The following is a 26,148-nucleotide window of genomic DNA, read 5'->3' on the forward strand; positions in this document are numbered from 1 at the left end:
AGAAGACAAACTGGATTTTTTCTTTTTTTGTCTTTCTGTTGTCCTTTCCCTCACACTGCCTGGAATAAATTATCAATGGGATTTTTTTTTAAAAGAAAATGGAAAGTTTAACCTCTTAAAATGATGATCATGTGGATCAGGACACCATCTTTTTGAGTACGGAAGAATATTTCTCCACTTTACGCAAATGGATAGGAGCGACAAAATGGCCATTCTGGTTTTGCTGGTGATCTGCACAAATTGTGTGACAGGTAAATTAACAATTTTACCATATCTAAAGAATCTGAATTTTCTCAATTGGCCTGTACAATTTCATATTGGGTAAACTCCAGTAATTTCTCCATGTAATACTAAAATTGATACTCTACACTTAACTCACTGCTTTTGTGATAAAACAGATGAGATTCAAATTTTTACTTTTGTTGAGTTCTACTGATTAAAAAAAACAATTTTGAAGAAAACCAATGGTTATGAAAACAAATTTTACTGCTAGTTATAGATAGTAATAGTCACTAGAATCCATTGTTCTTCTCATAATTAACACAATGTTACACTGATCAAATCATGATTAAATAGTTTCTGCTAAGAAGTTCTGGAAATTATCTAAATGTTCATTTGATTTCCCAAAACCATTGCCGTGAAAGCAGTTTCATGGTTGATTTCTCAAGAATTTCCCCCGCTGCATGTTCCCCTTTGGTAAATCACTGTGGTTGGAGAGAAACGTGATTAAAATCGATGGAAACTGGTCCGCGGTGGTGTAGCGATCTAAGCATCGGCTTTGTTTCGATGCAGTTGCCCACTGGGGAACCCGGTCTCGTCAGATCCGACGATGGCCGGACTCGATGAAGCAGCAATAACTGGCAACGCTGTCTGTGAAATATACAAAGTCCAGTTGCACTTGATTCAACTCCTTTGGAAAATAAATGGCAACGCTGTCTTCGGGAGGGGGGTGGAGTCGGCTTGATGTCGTCACATGAATGCGTCTCTGGGTGTGTGGGGAAAAGCAGTGGTTCGGCCTGGATTCGCCTCGTCAGGCGTCTCCTTCGAGACTGCCGGCCGGAGAGATGCAGTTGGCGAACGCATGCAGTACGGGGGTGGGTGTTTGAACCACAATAAGGATCGATTGGCCACTAAATTTGGAGAAAAAGGGAAAAATCAGAAATACATTTCAGAAAAAAATCGATGGGAACAAAACAAAGTTTAATGCTACAGTAATTGATTGGACTATGATTTTATTGTAAATGATTTGTGAGACCTTGTTCCATCTTCCTCAGCAAGACAATTTCTCTTCCTGATCGCATTTTGTGATATAGTGTAACGTGCATGGATAAGTAGATACGTTGGTCCTTGGCTTACGGGTCGGACCCTTTAGTCGACTGGTTAACGTTGTCGCTTGCTGAGTGGGAGACATAGGTTCGCGTCCCGACTGTAGCAGTTCCCGGACTGCCCCCCGAATTCGCTACATTGGTGTCAGAAGTGGGATGGTGAGACCGTAAGGTAATTGGAAGCGCGTGAGGGAGCTGATATGCTGAAGCGCGGGGGTAGTATAACGTGCGTGTATAAGTAGTTACGTTGCTCCTTGGCTTACGGGTCGGACCCTTTAGTGGACTGGTTAACGTTGTCGCTTGTGGTGTGGGAAACACGGGTTCGCGTCCCGTCTGTGGCGGTGCTCCCGAGTGCCCTCCCCCCCGAATTCGTTACAATATATATAAAGGAAACCACCAATTTTCATCACTTTTATGATGTTTGTAGATCAGAAGAACAGATTAGAGGGCAGCACAGATTACTGTTCCCACCACCGTAAACCGCAAAGATTGTTCTTTGCATATTAATGTCATTGTTTTTGTGACGAGGAGCTGGGATGTATATCACACTCTCCTTTTCTTTCTAGCTGGCTTGTCCATCCCAAAGCCAGAAAACCTGGAGGTGAATATTTGGGATGGAGTGGTAAGAGCAGTCTGGCACCATCCCAAGGATGCCCAAATAAAGTGTCAATACAATGTGCAGCTGAAAAGGTAAGCTTGATTTCACAGCTGTTATTACCCTTGCGAATGGTAGTCATTGTGATTTATTATCATTCTTGTACTGAGGTTAGATCGTCATCCACTAGACATTTCACCCTATTCTCTGCATTTTTCCTCTCTCTTTGATGTTTAACTCTCACGGGAGTCAGATAGTCCACCGTGAACTTCCTCGGTAGCACTAAAAGCATGTTATAACAAAAAACAGTTGTTTCCTCGAAAGTGACTGCTAAATGTTGACTCGAACGACTCATGTTGAATCACATTACGCTAGTTGGAGGTCACGTTGGGTACATGCCTACTTTGTTTTATCGTTATTAGTATTGTAGCAAATTCGGGGGCAACCACAGGAACTGCCGCAGCCGGGACGCGAACCCGTATCGCCCGCACCGCAGGAGACATCACTAACCGCTAGACTAAAGGGTCAGACCCGCCAGCCAGCCAGCGGCCAGCGTGTCTTCTTATCCATGCACGTTACAGTATTGTTGATCCCTGTGGAGAAACTTTGTGTTAGGCTAACAGTGGGGGAGTGTAGTAACTTGTGTGATAAACCAGATCCACTTACCTGTATGTCCACTAGGTGGCAGTAGCAGTAAATTGGTTTACCCATTACTACTTAGACCCTTCCTCGGATGTAGTTCTGTTGCGTGATGAATGCCTGCCGAGATGGTTGTGCTGTGTTGGCGTGATTTTTTTCGTACCCGTTTTCCGGGAACTATGCCTCTGATTGGCTAGTACTTGTTGAGAGAGCGTTCACCTGGATTCCGGGAAGACCTGCCCCTACTCTATCTCTGATTGGCTAACCTTATCCCTAACCCTACCCTAACTCTAACCTTAACCAATCTAATCAACGGAGGCAACGAGTACTAGCCAATCAGAGGCAGAGTTCCCGGAAAACGGGTGCAAAAAAAATCACGCGCTGTGACGTGCTCCTTAAGTTTTCATCAGTATACAAGTAAACAAATCCTGTGTGGGTGCGTGTTTCATGTAGTTAAGATACTACATATTTTTTTGCAAATTAATTACCTATATTAACTGATAAACGTCAGTAAACAGATAGCTTTTACTTCACATTGTATCACACACACAAAAAATGCAATACTGTATATTTTCTTGCCTCAGGTATGGTTCTAATTGGGTTGATGTGATCAGCTGCATGGGGATCATGACTACCGATTGTAATCTTACTGACCTTATTGGCGACTACAGCTCTGCCTACGACATCAGAGTTCAGCTGCTCTCAGGGGGCAGTGTGTCAAATTGGACAGTCGTTCAAAGGTTTTACCCGAAAAACAGTAAGCAAATTCACTTTGGTATACTAGTTTCAAGCTTATTTTTCACATATGAAAGCAAGTTTACACTTATTCTCATGATGAAATGCTTGTCTTGCTGGCTCAACACCCAAGTGGAAAATAAAAGGTACTTTGAGAAATCAAAGAGCAAGAACAAGATACATGTACAAAAAAAAGTTAGTGCAGACTTTGGAATGGATGTACTTTGTTGGACAGTGTGCTACACAATGTTACTATAATAGGAATGTGCTGATATAGACACTGAGGTGCTGTAGTGTGACATCTTCTTACATATCATTGTACTCTTGTACATTCCTAAAGGCAAATTGCATCCCCCTTCTTTCACCATACTGGCCATCTCCAGCAAACTGGTGGTCAACATTCATACAAAGCCAATTATGAAGAAGCTCTTTCCATTTGGGATGACCTACACCATCTTCTTGGATGACAAAGAGGAAGACAATAAGGTGGGCAGCAAAACTTATTAGGAAAATGAACTGATAAAAGGTCTCAATTGTTGAAACATGACTTTTTCTTTCAATATTTTGTTAAATACCACCTATCTCCCTGAAGGGATTTTTTTTCTTCTACAGTTGCACCACTCATTTCATTAACAACTAAATATTTCAAAGGTAACATGCAAAGAGAATATGTGTAGTATTCAGAATCAGAAATTATTTTATTGCTATGTGCATTACATGCACTAGGAATTCAGCTTGGCATTGTTGGTACAGAGAATACAATATAAACATAAAATAAAATGTCTTCATGCCTGCTCAATAATCCAGGTAAGAAAATCAAAGAAAGTTGAATCAGTTCATCTGGACACAACATTGAGAGAAATGTTTCATCCCTCATCTAAGTGATCTCTTACCCAAGACACAATTTCCGCTTGGGGATGAATAAAGTATTCTGATTCTTCAGTCTGGAGACGGTTGGAAACTGAAGCGGTCACTTAGATGAGTGATGAAACATTTCTCTCAATAAACGTATCCAGATGAACTGATTCAACTTGGTGATATATATATAAATATAATCCAGTGAGTCAAGTAAATTCTTTATGAGATGGTACAGGCCTGTTTCGTGCCATAAATAATCATCAGCTGTCAAGTGTGTGTGTGTGTGTGTGTGTGTGTGTGTGTGTGTGTGTGTGTGTGTGTGTGTGTGTGTGTGTGTGTGTGTGTGTGTGTTTTCCCCACGGTCCTAATGCACATGACGCAAGACTTTGGAGTTTCCCACGACTGCCTACACAATATCACGTCAAACTGATCATTTGATATTTATCATAATTAGTGAAAAATACTCACAGTGTCGTGTAATAAATTGGAAATGGGCTATTAGCTCAAGTTTCTTTATGTATAAGGTGTTTCCACTCGAGAGAAACACTCACTGGATTATTTGGCTCCGTATTTTTGAGCACTTTCCCTACCATTGAATGTTTCTTTAAACAAAGTTATATAAGTACGTCTGTGAGTGGGGGGCTTGCGGCCTGTGGATTAGTCCGGGGGGGGGGGGTTAATGACCTATCAAAGAATGTGGCAACTTCAATGGTTTTTCACTGTTGTCTTGCAGACTACAATAGCAGAACTGAGAGACAACCGTATGAAAGATGAGGGGACAAAGACATTTGACTCTCTCCATTGGGGAAGACAGTATTGTGTCCGTCTCAGAGCTCAGGGCAACGGAGCTCTCGCCATCAGCAATGTATCCCATAGTCAGTGTCTACGGCTACCTAAACAAGGTAAGAGCTACTTGAAACATGCCTAAATGAGGGAGGCTGGCCAAAAATCATAACATCATCTGGTTAAAAAACTGGTTAAGCCTCCCTTTTCCATGTAGTCATTGTATTCGTAGTAAAATGTGTCCTCTTTGTCATTTTCTACAGAGTGGTACATCATTGCTACTCTGTCAAGCCTGGGTTTAATAGTTGTCCTGGCTGTGCTGCTCACAGTCATCTGTTGTTTCTTAACACATCCAGAGAAAACACCTGTTTCACTGGTAAGCATCACTACTAAACAGCAAACAGGATACAAAAATACTGGAGCTATAAAAGGTGTTAGTTCAGGGAACAAAAAAAGCCGATTTATTAAACATTGGCCGGCTGTATGATAAAAAAAGTTAATTGAGAAAAGGTAACATTTTTAGTTTCTGTTCTCATTTCATGACATTATGGATAAAGAAAACACAGGAGTCAATTCAGACCATATGTCAATTTTACCATTATTGATTATTACCTTTCCAGCACAGTATTTGCTATGTAGCCTATTACTTCCTGCACTGAGGGTTTGTGTGAACTGAAATAAGTATGGCAAGTCATTTTATCATTTAAACATCTTTTCTAGCTTCTTCATGCACTATGCTAGCTTACTACCAGACTCCCCGTGTGACCCAGCTAAGCAAATAAACTGTGTAGCTAGAAAACAAGTAGCCCTCTTTGGGACTAGCACAAACCACTGCATGGATGCTAGTGCCGTAAAAATGCATTGAAAATTTCCTGAAAAACTATTTTTGTGCACTTTGCAGCAAATTTGACTTGGGTTGGGTAAGGTTTCACAACCAAAATGTGCCAATTTGACAAGATTTCTGAAATCTTTGAACACGTTCCTCATTATGGACACTCCTCTTCTTTGCCACTGGACTATGCGCTAAGAAAACAACTATCACGAGTAGTACCCATAATTAGCAGCCGGAGACTGCCCATTGTTCTGACGGCCCATTATTCCAAAACCCCAATAGTTAGAAAAATGTCTCATTGGACCGGAAGCCCATTTGTCTGACAGCCCATTATCCCGAAAACGAAAGCCCATTGCTCCAACGGCCCGTTGTTCCCAAAATACAAACTTTCACTGGAGGATTTTTTTTTTGCCCTTAATATCTTAGTGTATTTTGACGTGCGAACACAAAGATACTGTTCACTATTAATTCGTATGAATAGGAGATGTAACGTTAAAAGCACTTGTAAAAATGTCATCTACTTCACCAGAAATCAACTTTTCTTGTATTTATCGCTGGCCAGTTCAGATCAATGATTCGCATCGACACTGGACAGGTGTTACACCAAAATCTGTGAGCCATCTGATTATGTGACAATGCTTTTAAAACACGCTATTTCAGGCAGGATACTGCAGTCAAATCGCTGCAGGGTGTCTCCCCGCCTGCCGCCCAATGGCTGCTGGGATAAGCTCCAGCATCCCGCCACCCTGAGAGCAGGATAAGGGGTTCGGATAATGGATGGATGGATTATTAATGGTTAAGATTGGGCATTCTGTTGGAGACAGTTAATTTTTGACCTGGGTTCAGTGTGGTTAAGATTTGGATCAACATCTGAGAGGGATGGCAGAAATAGCCCATTGGTTTAACACACTGAACTAACAACTCCAGGGAAAGTGAATTTTCTGTACAATGGGCCTTCGGTGCAATGGTCATTTGTTTTCGGAATAACGGGCTGTCAGACAAACTGGCTTTTAGGTCCCGAGGAATATTTTTCAGGCTATTGGGGTTTCAGGATAATGGGCCGTCAGTATAATGGCATGGCACCAATTTGTGTTAGTCCCAAATGGGGCTAGGTAACTTGCTATGTTTTACTAAAGCCACCTGGTAAGCTTGCAAGGTCACAAATATGCCACATACATAACTAGCTAGGCTGTAAGGCCAATTTTGCGACCTAACTGACTAACAAGTTGGCTGCTAGTAAGCTAGGTATGCATGTTATTCTGTTGACCTAGCAAGCTAACAAGGTGGCTTTAGTCAAATGTAACTCATTACCCAGCCGCTCTTATGACATTGCTAGTTATCTAGCTGCACTTTTGTGACACCTAACTGGCCAAAGCATCTGCTAGCTGTGTTGAGTACAGTTAGCTGTCTTTTGGTGCACCTTACTAGGTTGTATAGCTAGCTAGGTCTTGTATGCAGCTAGCTGGGTCACATGGGCAACTTGGTAGGTGCATAAAGGGATTGCCATAAATAAATAATAACTGTTAATTCTTCTCTCTCTTCTTACCCAAGAACATTATAAGGGGAAACTGGTCTCCACTCACTGTTGGAGAAGAACCTATAGAGGTTGTCACAGACAAAAGCTGGTTTCTGATTGTCTCCAAAGCCAATGTTGAAGAAAGGATTCCCAAAGAGGTAGTGACACCCCAAGGAACAGTCCCAAATGAGGAGGATTGGAGGAAGACATGCATTAACAGCAGTGTGACGAGGAAGTCAAACTCTGATGCAAAGAATGCCACAAACATTTCAGTCAGACAAGACGACAGTGGCTTTGGGAGCATGGGAGGGTCAGAGAGCCCTGCCAGCAGCAGGAGCAGTACAGGAGAGCACCTCCTTCAGGATGGAAGGAATAATGCCACTGCTGGCACTAAGAGAAAAGACAGCGGGGTGGAGCTGGGATGCCAGCTGGATTGTTTTGGGATTCTTGATGGTCAGGAGAACAAAATCATGCCTGAAAAGAACCATATAGCTGGGAAAAATAATCACAGCCAATGCTCCTCAACCGTGCATGTCCAAGATTGTGATGAAGAGCAGACTTTGAAACAGATTCTTATAAATCCAGACACAGCTTTGGCTGACTTTACAGGATACAGAGCTGGGCATCATTCCTGCATTTGTTTTGGGGCAGGTAGATGTTTTTGGTGCCACACAACAGGACATTATGGCACTGAGGAGTGCAGACAATACAGAACTACATGTAATGCAAATGGACTGCTGAACAACAAAAATGATATTATGGAAACATATGAAGAGGAACTTACACATTCAAGTTATAGAAATACTCAAATGGAGACATGTCAAATGAAGAGCCTGGATGGCTTACAGACACCACACAACCTGTCATGTGTACAATTCGCGGGGACTTTCCCTCTGCTAACAGCTCTCTCCTCTTTGCCCCTAGTGGAGGGAGAAATTAACTGTGATATGAACACCATTTCCCTTTCTTTGAGTGATGTAGAGTTTAAAAATGATTGATATGGCAGATTCCAATAGACAGTAATGAATGCTGCTCTTCACTGAATGCAAATTTAAACTGACAAGCTGTAAAATATCTCATGGATGTTTTGCAAGAATACACTTCCACCTGTCATATCACATTGTTTAGGTACAGATGATGCAACCTATAATACAGTGAATATTATTTTAGATCATGAAATACTGCATAAATGCACACTTTTAGAGGAGCATATTTGGAGCTGACACTGTTTAGGCTTTTTAATATGCTTATATCTAACTTGTTAAGGAAACACAAGTTGAGGCTTTCTGATCAACAACACACAGCTGTTACGTACCAACCGTTGATGTCTCAGGAGTCTGGTAAGGCAAAGTCTATATTGTGGTGCAATAACAACTGAAAAAACAGTTTTTATGCAGGAAATGAAACTAGTTTGGGGAATGTTTTGAGTTTAGTTTTTAAATGTTTGAGAGAATCGGTTTGTCCTTTACTCACACCCCCACCCACAATGACATCCTGCTTCTAAAATACACCCAGAGAATTTCTGACAATGTCATTATCAATAGCCAGCTATTCATTGTCATGTTCCAAATTTGAATTTTGTTTTGGTATTTTAGAAATTGATTTACTAACGTCACAAAACATTGGGTAATGAAAATCAAAAGTCAAATTTCAAAATTGTCTACAATGATGTGCATGATGTTTTCCTCATATTTTTAGTGCTGTTTGCTTAGTCAGCAAGGGACTTTTGTGTTGAGCATCAGCCTGGGTTGTATCCGTTAAATACCCTTTCAAATTATAGCTATTTATTGGATGGGCTGCCCTCAATAAAGGTATTTTTTCAGAGACTGTGTATGTATAACAAATCGCAAACAGAGGAAATCACAAAATGGCCTTGCACCACACTGTATAAAAGACATGTTAATTCCTTACAAATCAGCAAGAGCTCTCGGGTCCAATGGCAGTGGTCTTTTAACTATCCCTCATGCGAGGTCTAGAGCAGGGGAGCTGCATTTTCTATTTACGCCCCAAGTAGATGGAACGCCCTGCCTGAGGACCTGAGAGAGGCCCCCACACTGGACACATTTAAAAGCAGGTTAAAAACCTTACTTTTTAAAACAGCCTACAGCTAAATTCATAGTGTGTGTGTGAGTAGTTTATATATTTTGCTATTTTTATATATTCTGCTCTGCTGTTACTTTTAATTAACCAGTGTTTATGGCACTTTTGTTTATTTTACTAACTCAGTTTTAAACTTGTCTGTACTTTTACAAAAGTTGCCTGTATTTTTTTGTGAGGGAGCGAGATTTTATTGAGTTTATTGTTTTATTGTGTGAAGCACTTTGTATCACATTTGTCTGTATGAAAAGTGCTACACAAATAAAATCTGATTGATTGATTGATCTTTGTTTCAAGTTTAAAGAAACTGACTCAAAGAAATGTAAACAACAACAACAACGATGATGACAAAATGATATCTACTGCAAACATCAGATTTTGGTCAGTGATGACAGAGAACTAGATAACGCCACTGTCGTAATGTAGTGGTTATGGGGATACATAATTCCCCTTATTGAGCTAGTAGGAACGTTAGTTTACAGCTGCTGTTTTCTCGGTTCGGGTTTACAGTGACACACTTCCGCTGCACGGGTTTTTTGTTGTTGTCGTAATGGTGGAAGGAATAAATGGTGCACGTTGTGTAGCCGAAAGAGAAAGTTGTCACGACTCCTGCTTGAGCTCCTCTACACTAGTGACCCCGACGTTTGTCTCTTGGTAGTTATCAGAGACAATCTTTCGAACGAACATGGTTGACGAAATCAACGCGGTTTCTCTCAAATTGCCAGACAGTAACATATTTATTATGGGCCCTGGTGCAAGCAACCCTCGTCGACCCCCCCCCCCGTCTCTCTCTCACTCGCTCACACACACACACCACCACCACCATAGGTGGGTTTAGTGAGTAATTTTAGTAATTTATTTGTATAGCACCTTTCACAGATATACAATCACAAAGTGTTTCACAGCATAAAATATAACGAATAAAATAGAAATATCAAAGTAACAGACAAAGTTTACACAGATGACAGATGACAGTACGTCAAAGATTGGCTACACTTCAGAACCACAGAGAGCTGATGCACCACGGACAAAGTTCGGAAACCTAAACAGACGGTCTCTAAATCATATCAGTCGACAAGGCAATGAAAAAGGTCAACAAAGCCACTAGGCTGTAATATAGCTAATAGCCTTGTCATTCGACAGTAACAGGACTCAAAACCTGGTAGATTGCATGGTTTGGCACGCACACAGCACACATTGCAGCTTTCCTTTTTTTCCCTTGCTCTCCTTCCTCTTTTTACATCCACTTTTATGTGTGTAACTCATGCTTGCTTGTTTGCTTGATTTTATTTTTCTAATGTTACTTAGGCAGGCTAGATAGGTAAATTATATTGCGCGCGCTAAACAAGCTATCAACACATGCTCAAAACAGACACGTAACGTTGGACTAGGACAATGCATGCAGAGATATTGACGGCGCCCCCCCCCCCCCCCCTAGCGACGGGCCCTGGTGCCATTGCACCGGCTGCACCACCTATATTTACGCCAGTGGAGAACTCCCCAACTACGACAGTGATTTTGCAAAGTCTAAATTAAGTCACAGTACATACAAGCACTTCCTCTTTCTGACACCCTCTCAGTCTCCCACAGCCAAAATGTTCACAAAGAAAACCCCACAAGACAGCACGAAACCAAATATAATTAATATAATAAAAATTTCATTAACATTACTCATTTCATTAACATTCAGTAACATTATTCTCTGTTAAGATGAAAAATAAAAAATAGATAATAGCAATGGCAACTTTATATAGCACATTTCATTACAAGTAAGCTCAATGTGCTTTACATTAAAAGAAAAAATATAAAATATAGGCATAAACATGAGAACATAGCTAACAAATAATATGAATATAAGAATATAAGCATAAGTAAAATGCAGAAACTGAATCAATGAAGCGTATACCCAACGTACATTAAACATACCATACAACAATTAAAGACCCCAAAACATCAACACAATCAAATAAAGGAGTTTTTATTTGATTTATTTATTTGGTTATATGTGCCAATCATATAGGCACATATAACCAACTGTATAAGAAACAAGTGCTACCATACAGGTACACACACACACAGCGGTCACTCGGGGTCAAGGATGACCAACCTCCCTCTGGGTCCTCAGGTGGGTACAGAGGCTGATCATGGAGCCGCAAAATGGGAGGATGTCTGCATATGACAGCTTTTTACGTGGAGTGGCTGATGCACCTGCAGCCACAAGTTCACAGGTTCTCCAGAGTCCAGTGGCATGGAGAATCAAGATGATTAGGGACCACCCTCTGTTGTAGCCTTCATCCGCCTTCACTGCCGTTGTGACCTGAAAACATTTTCCACCAGTTCCGCCATTGAGGTCTTTGTTTGATTGCACTTCATCTGGAACCTCCCCCTTGACCAAACCACCTTGGGTGACCCTACCAGGAACCAAGCTCTGGACGCCATAGCTCCTGGGATCATTGGTACATGCAAGCTTCTCCACCACAGCAAGGTGGTGATCCAGGAGAAGACACACACACACACGCGCACGCACACACACACATGCACAGAGAGAGAGATTTTTTTTTATTTCAAAAAGGTACATTTATTCAGAATACATTACAGTCCAACAGCTGATACTCAAACAATCACCTCTTTTATAATCCAGCTCATACAAAAAAAAAAAGTTTCAGGGGAAAAAAAAAAGTCCTGGAGAGCACCAGTCATGGACAACCAGCCTGGCTCCATGAATCAGTGGCTCCGCCAGCAGCAGTAAGAGAAAGGTCACCCAGTGCAACACACTCATCAACCAAACTCGTCTTAAACATCATCAATGAGCTGCCATTTTACTTTCTGTACAAGTTTTCTTGGCCTAAAGATCCTGGTCAGTAAATGTGTTTACTGACCATTTGACTGAGTCGACAAAAAGCTGCAAGTCTGGAAAGTAATTTTCCACCTTGACTGCCCTCAGACCCTTGGTGACCTGTAAAAACTTACTGATTTCCAGGAAAGCATATCTCCCTTCTGCGTCCACCTGTGTACTAGGTGTGGAAACTAACTCACAGTCAATTTCTTCTGTGTTCTCATCAGACGAAGAAGAGGATGACTTTTTACCTTTTGAAACACTCTTTGCTTTTAACTTTTCCTATGGGCTGCCTTTTAATAGAGTTTTTTGATTTTATTTCATCACCCAATAGCATCTGTTCCTCTTCCTCAAGTACGGACTCTGCCACTCTAATAGCAGTCTGCTGTATTTGCTTCTTCCGCCCACAATTCCTATCTCACCCTGCCAATTTGCTCTTCTCCCTGTTCTCACTGTTTTCATTTTCTTTTTTATTCTGTTCAACCACCCCTACCTGCTCATCCTGGCCATCAGCTTCCACCCGCTTATGTTCTTTTACCTTCTCAGTGTGATCACCTTTTTTAACCTGCGCAACCTGCACACCTCCCTCTCCTGCCTGCTCAGTCCATCCGTTTTCCTTACGTTCTCCAGCCTCGGTCTCTTTCTGTTTCATAACCTGGTCTATTTCTCCTGCCCCTCGCTCCCCGGCCTCCTGTCTTGCCCTGTGCCGACCCAGCAGTGCCATCTTCAGCTGAAGATGCGCCGCTCATGGATGATGGCGGCCCTTCAGGATCAGAACCACCCCCACCCCTTTCGGGACAAGACCTTATTAAATGCCCTTCTGACCCACAGCCAAAACATTTCATCATACTGGATGTGGTAACAAAGGCAATGTAGTCAAACTTGTCGATTCTGGATTTAAGCTTCAGATCCAAATCCTCTGCATTATTTTTCAGAATCATAAAACCTTGCCTCCTATGGGACACAACGTGTTTCAAGTGAGGAGACTTGCAACCCAAAGAGACCATTTTTATCGGGGAGACTAGCTGTCCGTTTCTTGCAAGCTCCTTCTCCAAAGCTGCATTTCTCATGAACGGGGGAGCATTAGAAATGTAATGGTTAAATCTGGGGGCATCCAATACAGACCAGACACGGAGTTTAGTTCAGTTAATAAGCTTGGAAGTTTATTTAATATTTCAGCTAGTTACAAGGAACTACTCTTATGGGCTGCTCACTACTAAAATTAGGAACTGACCGCTCAAGAGGTTTGCTTGCTCCAGTCTAACTCCCTCCGGAGTTTGTTTTTCTTCTTCTGTGTTTCTCGTCCTAATCGCTGTTTCAAAATAAAAGTCACTGCACATTTTTAGTGCCACATAATACTCCCATGCCCCAAAAGAAATATCCTCATTTCAAAAAGAGAAGGAGAAAAAAATCAAACGGGGAGCACTGGTTTTGAAGTAAATATAACAGATCATAACATGAGCCGGTTAGAAATGCATAAACTAACCCATAGAATAACATTTATGAAGATGAGCAGCCAAAAAACAAAACAAAAAACAAACCAATACACTGCATGGGAAAACAACATGAAGAACTGGCTTGAGTACATGTCCATTATGATAACTCAAAGTTCTGAAGGTGAGCAGGCAAACGCTATGCCCACCTGGGGAGTGAACATGTGGCCACCTGCTTTTCCAATGACGAGGGGGATCCGATGGCCCAGGGGAGGCAGGCATGGATGGGGGCCCAGCAGCAGGGGCTGAGTCATCAGTGGGTGCATGTAAGGGGGGAAGTTGTGTAGATGGATGTACTGGGGGTTGTTGGAGAATTGTTGTGGCTGGCAACCTAGGACATGGTAGAAGCCCTGATAGTGTGGTCAGAGGTGGTGGGAGGGTGTGAGAGAGTGTAATGCATTGTAGGGGCTCAGAAGGATCACTGATGAATGGTTTGGTGCAGTTGTAATGGATGACTTTGTGTTTGGCATTAGGGCGCGAGTGATCACGTACCAAAAAGGTGACAGGGGGTGACTTATCAGAGGGTGCCAGGGGCTGAATAACTTGGTATGAGCCAATCCAGCATGGGGCCAATTTGTTGCGTTGGTGAGCTGGATCATCCAGTAAAATCAGATCTCCTGTTTTGTATGGAATTAATTTCAGGTGAGAATCATAATAATGATGTTGTTCCTGAGCTTTGTCCCTAAATGCAGAGGCTGACTTATAAGCACTGGCAAGGCGCTGACGTAGATGGTTAGCGTATGCAGCTGGAGTTCCTCCAGTGAAAGTGTGAGAGACTTCCTGTGTAACCAAACTATCCAGAGGTATACGAGCTTCAAATCCATGAGCTAAAAAGAAAGGTGTGAATCCTGTGCTTGTATATGTGGTTGTGTTATAAGCCAGTGCAATTTGGGGAAGATGGTCGTCCCATTCTTGCCCAACTTCCAGCAGGTATTTGGAGAGCTCTTCTTTCAGAGTGCGATTGTAACGCTCCACTGCTCCGTCACACTGTGCATGATAGGGCAAAGTGCGAATTTTGTGAATAGACAGTAGATTGCAAAGCTGTTTCACAAGATCTGATTCAAACTGTCGGCCTTGATCAGGGTGCAGTGTGTCTGGAACTCCATGCTGTGGTATGTACTGTTCAAAAATGTAGTGTGTGACCGAAACAGCTGTTTGTGGTCTTTTAAGGGATAGAGGTTGACAAACTTTGTGTATAAATCCATCATGACTAGAACATAACAGTGTCCTTTGGTTGACAAGAGGCGCTTGAGGACGGGGCACAGGGGAGAGCCATGACTGGGAGGCAATACAGTGGGTGCAATGTTTGGAAATGTCAGAGGACATATAAGGCCAATAAAATGAGTGTTGGGCCCTGTCCAGTGTCTTGGCTAAGCCATAGTGACCAGCAGCAGGATGGCCGTGGATGTGATGTAGTATGTCGGGGATGAGTGATGTAGGGATCACTACCTGATCTGTCCCATGAGGGGAGAGTGTACATCGAACTAGCAATCCATTGGTCACAGTGAGGCAACTGAACTGAGACCACATTTTCCTGAGGTAGGCAGAGGCACCTCGTAACTTCCATAATGGTGGTCATCGGCCGGCTGTAATCCATGACAAGACCACGGTGAGGTCTGGGTCTGCGTGTTGTTGTTCTGCAATGTTCCACTCAGTCTGAATTTGTACGTGGTTAGCAGTCATGTAACTGAAGACTGAGCTTGGTGGCTGGATGGGTATAGCAAAGGATGGCTAAGAGATATCAACAGTCTGAGCTGCAGCATTTGAAGGACTTTCAGGAGTAATTAGATGGGCGTCGAGACGGCATCAGCATTGAGATGTTTGTCACCCTCCCGGTGAACTATACACCAATCATAGAGGTCCAGTTCCACTGACCAGCGGGCTCTCCGTCCAGTGGGATCTTGGTCCAATGGCAGCTTCCTGAGACCGACCAAAGGCTTATGGTCCGTTATTATGGTCAGAGGATGAGAAGTAAGGTAATAGTGAAAATTAAAAATGGCCCACACAATGGCCCACAGCTCATGGTCAAATGTAGACCATTTTCTCTCTGAAGTTGAAAGCAGATGACTGGCGTATGCAATTACATGTTCTTTGCCATCGAGCCGCTGTGACAGCACCGAGTCAATAGTATAGAGTGAGGCATCCGTATAGAGAAGGAAGGGTACTGAGAAATTGGGAAAAGCCATAATTGGTGGGGATGTTAATGCCCGTTTCAATGTCAAGAAAGCCTCATCTGCCTCTACTGACCAAATGAATGGTACCTCTTTGTGTGTAAGTCAGTGTAAAGGATCTGCAATATGGGCATAGTCATGGATGAAGCACCTATAATATGAACACAGACAAAGGAGTGCTCTGACTTGAGTGGCTGATTGTAGAACTGGCCAAGTAAAGACCTTCTCTCTGTTCACAGGGTCCGGCTCAACACCATTGTTGGAAACCCGATGACCTAGGAATGTGACTGAGGAGCGAGCAAGATGACATTTAGATGGCTTTAGTTTTAGACCAGCAGTGCGGAAATGTTGGAAGACCTCCTTTAGGTGGTGTAGGTGGTGTCTGAAATCCTCGCTATAAACAAGAATGTCATCTAGATAAATCAGGCAGATGCTCCAACGTAAGCCATGAAGGACAAGCTCCATCAAGCGTTGAAAGCTGGCAGGGGCATTAGAAAGGCCCATTGGCATCATGTGAAACTGATATAATTCTGCACCCGTGGAAAAGGCTGTTTTTTCTTTGCCTGCAGGGTTAGGGGGTGTTTGCCAATAGCCAGCAGTCAGATCAATGGTGCTAAAAAATTTAGCTCCTGAAAGTCTGTCCAACGTGTTGCCCACCGGAGGAAGTGGGTGCGAATCTTTGATTGTAATCACATTTAGGCGGTGGAAATCTACACAAAAACGATGTGTGCCATCTTTTTTTCTGACAAGCACCACTGGTGCTGACCATGGGCAACAGGACTCCTCAATTACCCTGTGCTCCAATAGCTTTGACACTTCCTGTTGTAAGAGAGCCTGGGTTGCTGGGGATGCTCTGTAAGGTCGTAGTTTAATCGGTGTGGCATCACCAGTATTAATACTATGCATGACTAGAGAAGTGTGGCCATAGTCATTCGCATAGGTACTAAATACATCAGCAAACTCCTCCAACAAGTGTTGCAGTTGTGACTGTTCTTCTGAGTATACACACACGCATCATCCAAAGATAACTGAGGTGCTGGGCAAACTGGCTTGTCACTTCCAGTGATTGAAGACACCATAGCATATTTGTCATGTGAGTGATCTGTGACTGCAAAAAGTTGGCCTAACGGGCATCCACCATCAAGGAGGAATGGATCATTCATGAATGGGATTAACAACTCTGACAACCCCCTTGCCAGCCTGTATAGAGGTAAATGTCCTAGCAACAACCAAATTCACTGTGAGAGATATGTGTGGTTCTAAAAGGCCTACATAAGTATCGAAGTGAATGGCAGGAGCAGCATTACCTGTCACAGAGAGTGGTACTGCCATTTCAGACATAGGCGGGACAGTGACAGAGGAGATAATCACAGCTGAGACCTGTACTGGGATAAGAGACTGGGGTTGTGAAAGGGGGACTTCAGTGTTATACAGCTATAGGCATGCCTGAGGCAGATTCACTGTCACATGGTGTTTTGTGAGGAGGTCCCATCCCAAAATAACTGGATGACTGGCTGTGTGAACAACATGAAAGACATGGGGCAAAATGACATTGCCTAGGTGTACAGGTGCAGAGTTTTTGCCTAAGATATCTAAAAAGTGTCCAATAACTGAAGATGCCAGGGTAAATTATTTACTGATGGGCTGACTGGATAAGACTAATGTGGATTTCTGGCAGTCATCTGAAATTAAAGAAAGGAGAGAGCCCGTGTCTACCAAAGCATGCAGCTCTGTAGCAGATATGGTGAGTTGTATGAATGGTGTAGGGGTAGCACATTCAGAGCCCTGAGTGTCAGTGTGGACCATTGGTGAGAGAGAAGCGGCCATGCGGTCCCTCATGGCAGCTCCTAGTAGTTTCCCTGATCACCTGTGTCTGTGGAGAAGTGAACATAACAGGTAGGAGACCTGTAGTGTTTTGGGGGGAATGGGCATGTAGTGAGGACTGGAGAAGGGTGAGCGAGGGCCATGGGAGTATGTGGCATGACTAGGATGGGAGGAGCGCTCTATAGGTTGAGATTGGCGCTCCCGAGAAAGAGAGCAGCCAGGGGAATTAGTGTGGTAGGCCTTGGGGGATGCGTAGTGGGCAGTGAGAGGATGGTGGCCATGGGTAGACTCACCCTTGTAGTAGGTTTAGTAGGTGCACCGAGACCTGGCCATCACCATTGACAACACCATGGTGACGCCAACTTGGACTACGAGGAATCTGGGTGTGATCATGGATGACCAATTGTCATTTGCTGCAAACGTTGCATCAGTTGCTCACTCCTGCAGCTTTCTCCTCTATAACATCAGGAGGATTCGCCCATTCCTCACCAACAAGACGGCACAGGTACTCATCCAGGCTCTGGTCATCTCCCGGCTGGACTACGGCAACTCTCTCCTTGCTGGCGCTCCTGCGTCAGCCATCAGACCTCTGGAGCTTGTTCAGAAAGCTGCAGCTCATCTGGTGTTCAACTGCCCTAAGTTCCCCCACACAACTCCCCTTCTCATGTCCCTACACTGGCTCCCAGTAGCTGCTCGCATCCAGTTTAAGACTCTGGTGCTAGCCTACAGGGCAGTGAAAGGAATAGCTCCTTCCTATCTCCAGGCCATGGTCAAGCCCTACACTCCCGCCCGACCACTTCGCTCTGCTGCCTCGGGATGCCTGGTTGCCCCATCGCTTAGAGGCCCCTGCTGCCGATCGACCTGGTCATGGCTCTTTTCTGTCCTGGCCCCACAGTGGTGGAATGAACTCCCCAGTGATGTCAGGACAGTGGAGCCGCTGCCCATCTTTCAGCGCAGGTTGAAAACTCACCTCTTCAAGAACTACTACCTTGTTACTTGCTCTTAGCACTTATTGTATTCACTCATTTAAAAAAAAACTCTTTCTTGCGCTTTTACTTTAGCACTGATGTTGCTCTTAGATGCTTGTTTAGAGGGAAGACACACTTATGACCTCTGATAACTAGTACTTCTCCTGATTTCCTACGTTAAATGCATGTATTGTAAGTCGCTTTGGAAAAAGCGCCGGCTAAATGACTGTAATGTAATGTAGGTGGGGGAGTGGTTGCGGTAATGGAAGTAGAAGGAGTTATCATAGCCAGGAGGCTAGTGAGGGACAGAGTGGGTTTGCCATCGCCCAGGAGATGTATGGCGTCTAGGAGGACAGTGGTCATCATATGATGAAGTATGTTGCCGGGATGGGTGAGATGAGGCACAACAGTCTGATGAGCTGTGCTGGAGGTGGGCATCACCTGGTGGGTGGTGGGTGGCATGACGGGTGGCATAGTCAGCCGTGCAGGTATGAAGTTGTGGATGCAGAATCCCAGACACCTCCCGGTGAAGGCTGGAGAACTGCTGTAAGAGTTGATCCAGTCGGTCATCTGCAGTCTTTGCTTGAGAGTGGCGTAAGGCCTTAAAATCAGCAATAGCAGCTGTTAATTCAGCAATAGGTGTTGAAGCAGGACTGGGTGAGGTGTGGTGATCAACAGTCACTGGCATAACAGAAGAAGGAGAGGCTATACTAAGGGCCAACTGACCTCTTTCACACTGCATCGCAACTTTAAGAGCAGCCTCTAGGGTGAGTGCACCATGCTCATGGACTTTGAGCTGGAGTGAGGGGTCTAATCCAGTGACAAAACGCCTAAAAACTTCAGAGCTTTTGGCTTGTTGGTCATAGTCAGGAAACGCTTCAGTCACCAGGGTTTCAGTTCAGCAGCATAGACTGCAAGGGGTTCCTGAGGTTTGTGAGGGTGTGCATTGAGATACGTCTGGAACGTGGCTATGAAGGGCAGTCTATTAAAAACTGTACTCAAACTAGCTTTGATTGAGTGTTACGTCCCGTATTGTTTTTGTGTTTAATGTATGCAGGCCTGCATGTTGTATGGATGTGTTGCTCTGTCCTGGTGTGTTGTGGTTTTGTCTCCCCCTTGTGTCCCCATAATTCCCTTTCTTACAGAAGCTGCAGCTTGGATCCCCTGTCTATCAACACACCTATTCCGTATCACCAATTAGCCACGCCCTGCTCCTCCTCCTATATATAGTCCTAGCTTTTCCATTGTTCCCTCTCGTTCTCCTGGGTAGTGGCAGTATCAGGAGGCGAGCGGTTGGTTGGTTGGGTTTTGTTTGTCTTGTTTAAGCTCATAGGGGACATTTGGGTAAGTTGGTAAGTTTAGACACCCTGGGGTCTACATTTACTTTACACGTAGTTTGTTTGTTATTCTTCATTAGTTTAGCCGTGGGCACCAACCCATGTATTTAGGGGCGCTTGACGCCTGTTAAGGGGGGAGGGGTTTTCTTTTCAGTTTATAGTTTATTTGGTGCCACTGATTAGCGCCCTATGTCCCTGTGTTGTGTTTTTGTATTAAATAAATATTTCTTAAGTTGTGGTTCTTTCTGCTTACGTTGTGGTTCATCCTGCTTAAGTTGTGGTTTTGTGAGGCTGCACCCACATTTGGTTTGTTCTGTTGTGGTAAATGTTGCGCCTTGGTCCTCTGGCCACTTGGGGGCGTAACACTGAGGCATTATTTTGAATATCGGGAAAGTCTACCAATATGAGAATGCAGGGCCGCTCCGCTTTGCTGACAAGAGTTTAGCTTTATCCAATGGAGTAGCTGATACAGCCAGCACTACCTCAAATCTCTGAATCCAGGAATGAAATGGCTCTGTTCCATCGCCCGAAAAAAGAGGAGGGAGGTCAGTTCGAAAAGGCAAGTGCGAGTTCATAACCTGTTGAGGAATTACTTTGAGCGGCAACCCTGTTTTCTTCAGCAGCAACGTTTTTGTCGCCCGCCATTTCTGGTAACACTTCAGTGGAGGAGAAAAAAACAAACAAAAACTAGCCTACGCTAACGTAACGTGGTATACGCCCACATGGTTTAAGTAGGAGAAAAACGTCCTTGCAGTCAAAATAGCAAAAAGATCCCAGTAGGTTAACGAAAACTCACTACCGCTGCAACCAGTGTAATGGTTAAATTTGGGGGCATTCAATACAGACCGGACACGGAGTTTAGTTAAGTTCACAAGCTTGGACGTGTATTTAATACTTCAGCTACTTACAAGGAACTACTCTCATGGGCTGCTCACCACTAACGTTAGGAACCGACCGCTCAAGAGGCTTGCTTGTTCCAGTCTAACTCCCTCCGGAGTTCGTTTTTCTTCTGTTTCTTGTCCTAATCGCAGTTTCAAAATAAAAGTCACTGCACATTTTTAGTGCTACAGAAATAGTGATTCTCGTGGCAGGATTAACCAGCCGCAGAACGGGGATAAACGCGTCCTTAATCACCACACTACTTCCCACCATCTGATTGGCTTTAACCCTATCAAGAAACATAACTACAGCACTGTTCATTCTGGATGCAGATTTTACGCTTCCGTCTCCCATATTTTAACCCCCCGCGAGCTAGCACTCCTCCACCGAGCATTTGACCACCGGAGCCACTTTAATTGCATGCCGGCGTGTCAACTTTTCAGACGCTGTTTCTCTACCTCCCACAGCGGCCATATTAGAGAGAGAGAGAGAGAGATTAACCACGGGAGAATAGGAAAGTTTTGAGTTTGCTTTTGAATATGGACATAGTTGTGTTGTGATAGACCTCAGGTCAGTAGGCAGCTTGATCCAGAGAGCAGGACCACAGCACCCTCACCAGACTTGGATCTAATCCTTGGTACAGCTAGAAAACTTCTGCCTGATGACCTGAGAGGCCTGATCAGATTATAATCAGTGAACAAATCAGAAATGTACTGAGGAGCCAAACCATTAAGAGCTTTATAGGCTTTTGCAGGATTTTGAAAGTGATTCTGTATTGTACTGGGAGCCAATGAAGTGATTTCAGTACCGAAGTAATACGTTCCAATTTTTATGTAGGTGTAAGGAATCTGGCTGCTGCATTTTGAATGAGCTGAAGCCATCCTACTAACTTTTTGGATTATCCTGCAAATAGAGTGTTACCGTAGTCTAACCTGCTTGAGATGAATGTATGACCCAGTTTCTCGGAGTCAGTTTGAGATATGAATACTCTACGTAAATGTAGCCATAATGGTGCATATAGTTCATTGATAAATTTCATTGATAATTGATATACAGTTTATATATAGTTATTTACATTTCATATTAATAATTGATTCCATCATTTGATTTGTTTGTGATTGTTCCCATGTGTGCATTTGAGTCTGGTCTCGCGTTGTTTGGGAGACGTGCTTTCGCCCTCTTTTCCGGTCGCGCGCTTCCGCCTGCTTCCTAGCGGGATGATGCATGGACTTCCGGGTGGCCCGCGGTCTTTTGTCGTTGTTCGCTGGCATCATGGGTTAATGTTTGTCACGGAAGCTGTAAGGACATCAAAGACAATCGTTGCAAGTTTCACGGACAATTCCCTCATTCTGGCATGCAGCCAACGAGGTACGTTATGTATGCTATGTGTAGCCCACGGTATGTGCGGTCTGAGTTTATGTTAATTGTGCTAATTGTATTGTTTCATGTATACAGTTTTCACGGTGTTGATGGAGATTTGGAGACTTCATTAAACCTGTTCAAGAAAGCTACTTGTGTTCGCCGTGCCTTGGGGGATTTACACTCTACTAAAGAAAGTTGAATCAATTCATCTGGACACAACGTTTATTGACAGAAACATTTCCTCACTCATCTAAAGCCAAATTTCTACTCCAAATGTCGGCTAGCAGACAGATGTCTCTCGACAATTTTGACGTCATGAGAGACACTTTTTGTGTCTCCCAGGGCTGTCGTGTACACGACACATTTTCTTATGTCGCAGACTCGCGCACATTATGTCGCTTAGCTGTGATTGGATAGTTGGATTGAAGGGACGAGGCGTTCGAGCGTTGCCATGGTTTTGCTTGAGAGCGTTGTTTACATTACGCGCGCTCATTCATAAAAAGAACACTCGCTACTGTTTACAACACAGTGCGTGACGCGAAACGTTTCCATAGATACCAGGAGACAGTCAGCGACATTGCGACAACCATAAATGCAACAATTCGAGAGACACTTTTTTGTCTGCCGGGAGACATTTGTTTGCTAGCCGACATTTGGAGCATAAATTGGGCTTAAGTGACCGCTCCAGTCTAAACTGTGTGCACATCCTTGATAGCAAGGAACACTGGTCTGAACAGGGAGTCAAAGAGGCCATCTATGAGAAGAGTGAACGACCATCCCTGAACGGGGGGCTAAGAGTACATCTGTCACCATCTTACGATGATGTGATTGCAAACATTCCCAAATCCTCTGTGAATAGTACACAATGGCCATTGAAACTCTAGTTAATGGTCACACCTATTTGCATATGAAACTGATAATTGGTTTTGGTCATTATGCAGCTGCATTGTTTATAAGGGTGGGGATACCTGCAGTCAGTTTAGACTGACGAGGTCACTTAGATGAGTGATGAAACGTTTCTGTCAATAAACGTTGTGTCCAGATGAACTGATTCAACTTTGATTTTCGTACCTGGATTACTGAGCATGCATAAAGACATGAATGAATACGCTACATTTTGATAGAAATTTTAAGTGATAAAATGTTGTTCTGGTGATATTGGTGATGTGCTTTTCAAAATTGAGATCAGTATCCAAAATAATGCCAAGGTTTCTGACTTGCTCACTGTATTTCAGAGACTGATGCCAGGTGTGAATAAATGTCCTGCCTCTGACTTTTAGGACCAACTGTGAGTATTTCGGTCTTGTCTGCATTCAGCTGTAAAACGTTTCTGGACATTTAGCAATTAACATCATCAATACAGTTTACTAATTTATTAATAGTACTGAGGCCACCAGAGGAAAAGTAAATGTACAACTGTGTGTCATTAGCACATGAATGGTTAGTAGGATATGTTATGTTTATTTATGATAATACCAAGCATGTATAAATTAAAGCGCAGGGGCCTCAGGACTGACCCTTATAGAACCCCAGAGAAAATTTTTGTTTCAGCAGGTTTAAAACTACCAATTGAAAAATAAAAACTCCTGACCTTTAGGTAGGATGAAAACCAGTTAGGAAGAGGACCCGCTAGGCCAACTGAATCATGAAGCCTTTAGATTAAAATGTAATGGCCAACAGTGTCAAATGCAGCAGTGAGATCAAGCAATGCTAAAATCAAAATTATTTGTGAGTCACTGTTGATCTTAAGGTCATTGATTATGATAATTGATTTGTGAGAGCTGTTTCTGTGCTATGATTGGTTCTGAAACCCAGTTGGTATTTATCATATATATTGTGAGTTGAAAGATATTCATCCAGTTGTTTGTAAACTACTGTTTCAAGTATTTTGCTTAGAAAAGGATGATTAGAAATTGGTCTGTGATTGTTAATTATAGATGGATCTACATTGTTTTTCTTCACCAGATAAAGCTTTGTTTTACATTCTTCATAATATTAAGAGTTTAGCTAAAGAAACCCACAACTGGGCTGATACTGGGATGAATCGGAGGCAGGGAAAGGGTAAGAAGGCCCTTGTGACTGTGTACACAAGTGCATGCCTGTGGATGTACATGCACATGCATGTGTGGGTGTGCATGTAGTACATGTTTGTGTTACTGGTATGTTGGGTGTGAATATGTGAAATGCTTTTTCTTAGCAATGGAATATGTTAGTCATATAACAAACATGGGTGCTGAACCCCACATGATCATAGACCAGTTATTTTACTAGCCATTGTTAAGATTCTGCCATCTGCTCATTCAGATGTTCTCAAATGTCTTTTTATCATGTTCTTACATCAAGAAGCTATAGTTGTAGTTATACAAAATCAGTAATACAAAGTCATTATACAAAATTAGTCTTATAGTTATGCAAAATCAGGTAATCAACCCTTATAGCGTGCTGATATGTAATAAACCCATGTTTGCTTAAATTAAAAATTGTGTACAAAAAGTCCTTGCTCTGCAAGTTGTAAAAAAAAACAACAAAACAAAACATTCAGCCACAATCATTTGTTTATCTCTGCTGTTTTTAGAAGTGCTGCAAAGAAAAATCTTCATCCGAGGAGCCGAGGAGTTGATATTTAAGTTTCATTCTTAGAGTGGAACGTGACTCATCTTAGCATAAGGTTCAGATCAGTCATGGGCAGAGCATAGCACGTAAATGCACATAACATACAACTTAACATATCTTGTATAACATCCTGTATTTTGAATAATTCTGTTTGTCTTACTTGGTTGTGCTATGTATGCACTTACTGTAGAGAAGAATTTCCTCCTTAAGGACAACTAAACTATCTAATCTGTCTGTCTATCTATCTATCTATCTATCTATCTATCTATCTATCTATCTATCTATCTATCTATCTATCTATCTATCTATCTATCTATCTATCTATCTATCTATCTATCTATCTATCTATCTATCTATCTATCTATCTCTATATTGGTAATGTTGTGAAACACCTTGGGAAATCTATTCTGTTTATCTCAGGTTGCAAGTTTCAATTGCCCCTATTTCAATGTTTTTGTTCAAGTGTTCATGTATGACCTGACTGAAAAGTTGACTTTTTCTAACCCGCCTCTGCATGAAAAAAAAACAAGTGGTGTTTTTGTCAAATTAAACAAAGAGGCTTCAAAGAAATCCCTTAAAACTCAGAAAACGATAGAACGTGCCAAGCAGGCAGTGCACGTTGATTTGGAGGGACATCACCTTCGGTTTACAAGAAAAGCAATGTGCCTTGTTGCTGTGGTTAAGCTGTTATGTCTTTTTGCCAAAGGTTCTCTCATAGACAAAATTTTTGTTGTGTTTCTGAGGGATTTTTTTTTTCACCCACAAGATGACAAAGTGTGACCGTTTTCATGACATACCGAGGCTGACAAACAGCAAATGTATCAGTAGTTTTATGTGTAAATATATACATTTACTTTTTTTAACTGCAGCATTTACATTAAGGTGATTTAAATGGATTACATACAAAGAAGATACAGATGCATGACATCAAAATTATACCCCCTCTCTTTCAGACGCAAACAAATATGGTGGTATGTAGTACACCACCTCCTTCTCTCCCTATCTCTCAATCTCTTGCACGTTCCTTTTCTCTCCAATACTCTTACTCTCTTACAGGGTAAAGAGGGCAGCTGTTCAGGAACATGTCAGACGTTTATGCGGTAAGACATGAGTAAAAACAGGATTTTGTGATTTGCTTAGAGTTAATACCCCCCCCAACTACAGTATTAGTCCCTTGTTGATGCAGTATATTCCTTCACTCATACAATGGACAAAATAGCCAAAACCACAAAAACAGTTACACAGGAAGCACGATGTAAAATAATTAACGAATGTCACTGGCCTA

At 42.7% G+C, this 26,148-nt stretch overlaps 1 protein-coding gene across 1 annotated transcript; it reads left to right on the forward strand.

Annotated features, from left to right (window-relative positions):
* il10ra (interleukin 10 receptor, alpha) lies at positions 1-25,967 on the forward strand. The gene is made up of 6 exons (XM_056282822.1): positions 1-251; positions 3,144-3,316; positions 3,635-3,780; positions 4,886-5,054; positions 5,199-5,311; positions 25,920-25,967. Exons 2-6 carry the CDS (start codon positions 3,178-3,180, stop codon positions 25,965-25,967), a joined length of 615 nt encoding a protein of 204 aa, XP_056138797.1. The 5' UTR covers positions 1-251; positions 3,144-3,177.
* Positions 25,968-26,148: the final 181 nt, after the last annotated feature.

The sequence above is a fragment of the Lampris incognitus genome, chromosome 7 (genome assembly GCF_029633865.1).
Source record: "Lampris incognitus isolate fLamInc1 chromosome 7, fLamInc1.hap2, whole genome shotgun sequence".
Classification (NCBI taxonomy): domain Eukaryota; kingdom Metazoa; phylum Chordata; class Actinopteri; order Lampriformes; family Lampridae; genus Lampris; species Lampris incognitus.

Excerpts from the sequence above, each read along its gene's own strand:
- il10ra (XM_056282822.1), top strand. The coding sequence starts at position 3,178 with ATGGGGATCATGACTACCGATTGTAATCTTACTGACCTTATTGGCGAC. Across the intron at positions 3,317-3,634 it reads AAGGTTTTACCCGAAAAACA|GCAAATTGCATCCCCCTTCT; the intron begins GTAAGCAAATTC and ends ACATTCCTAAAG. Across the intron at positions 3,781-4,885 it reads ACAAAGAGGAAGACAATAAG|ACTACAATAGCAGAACTGAG; the intron begins GTGGGCAGCAAA and ends GTTGTCTTGCAG.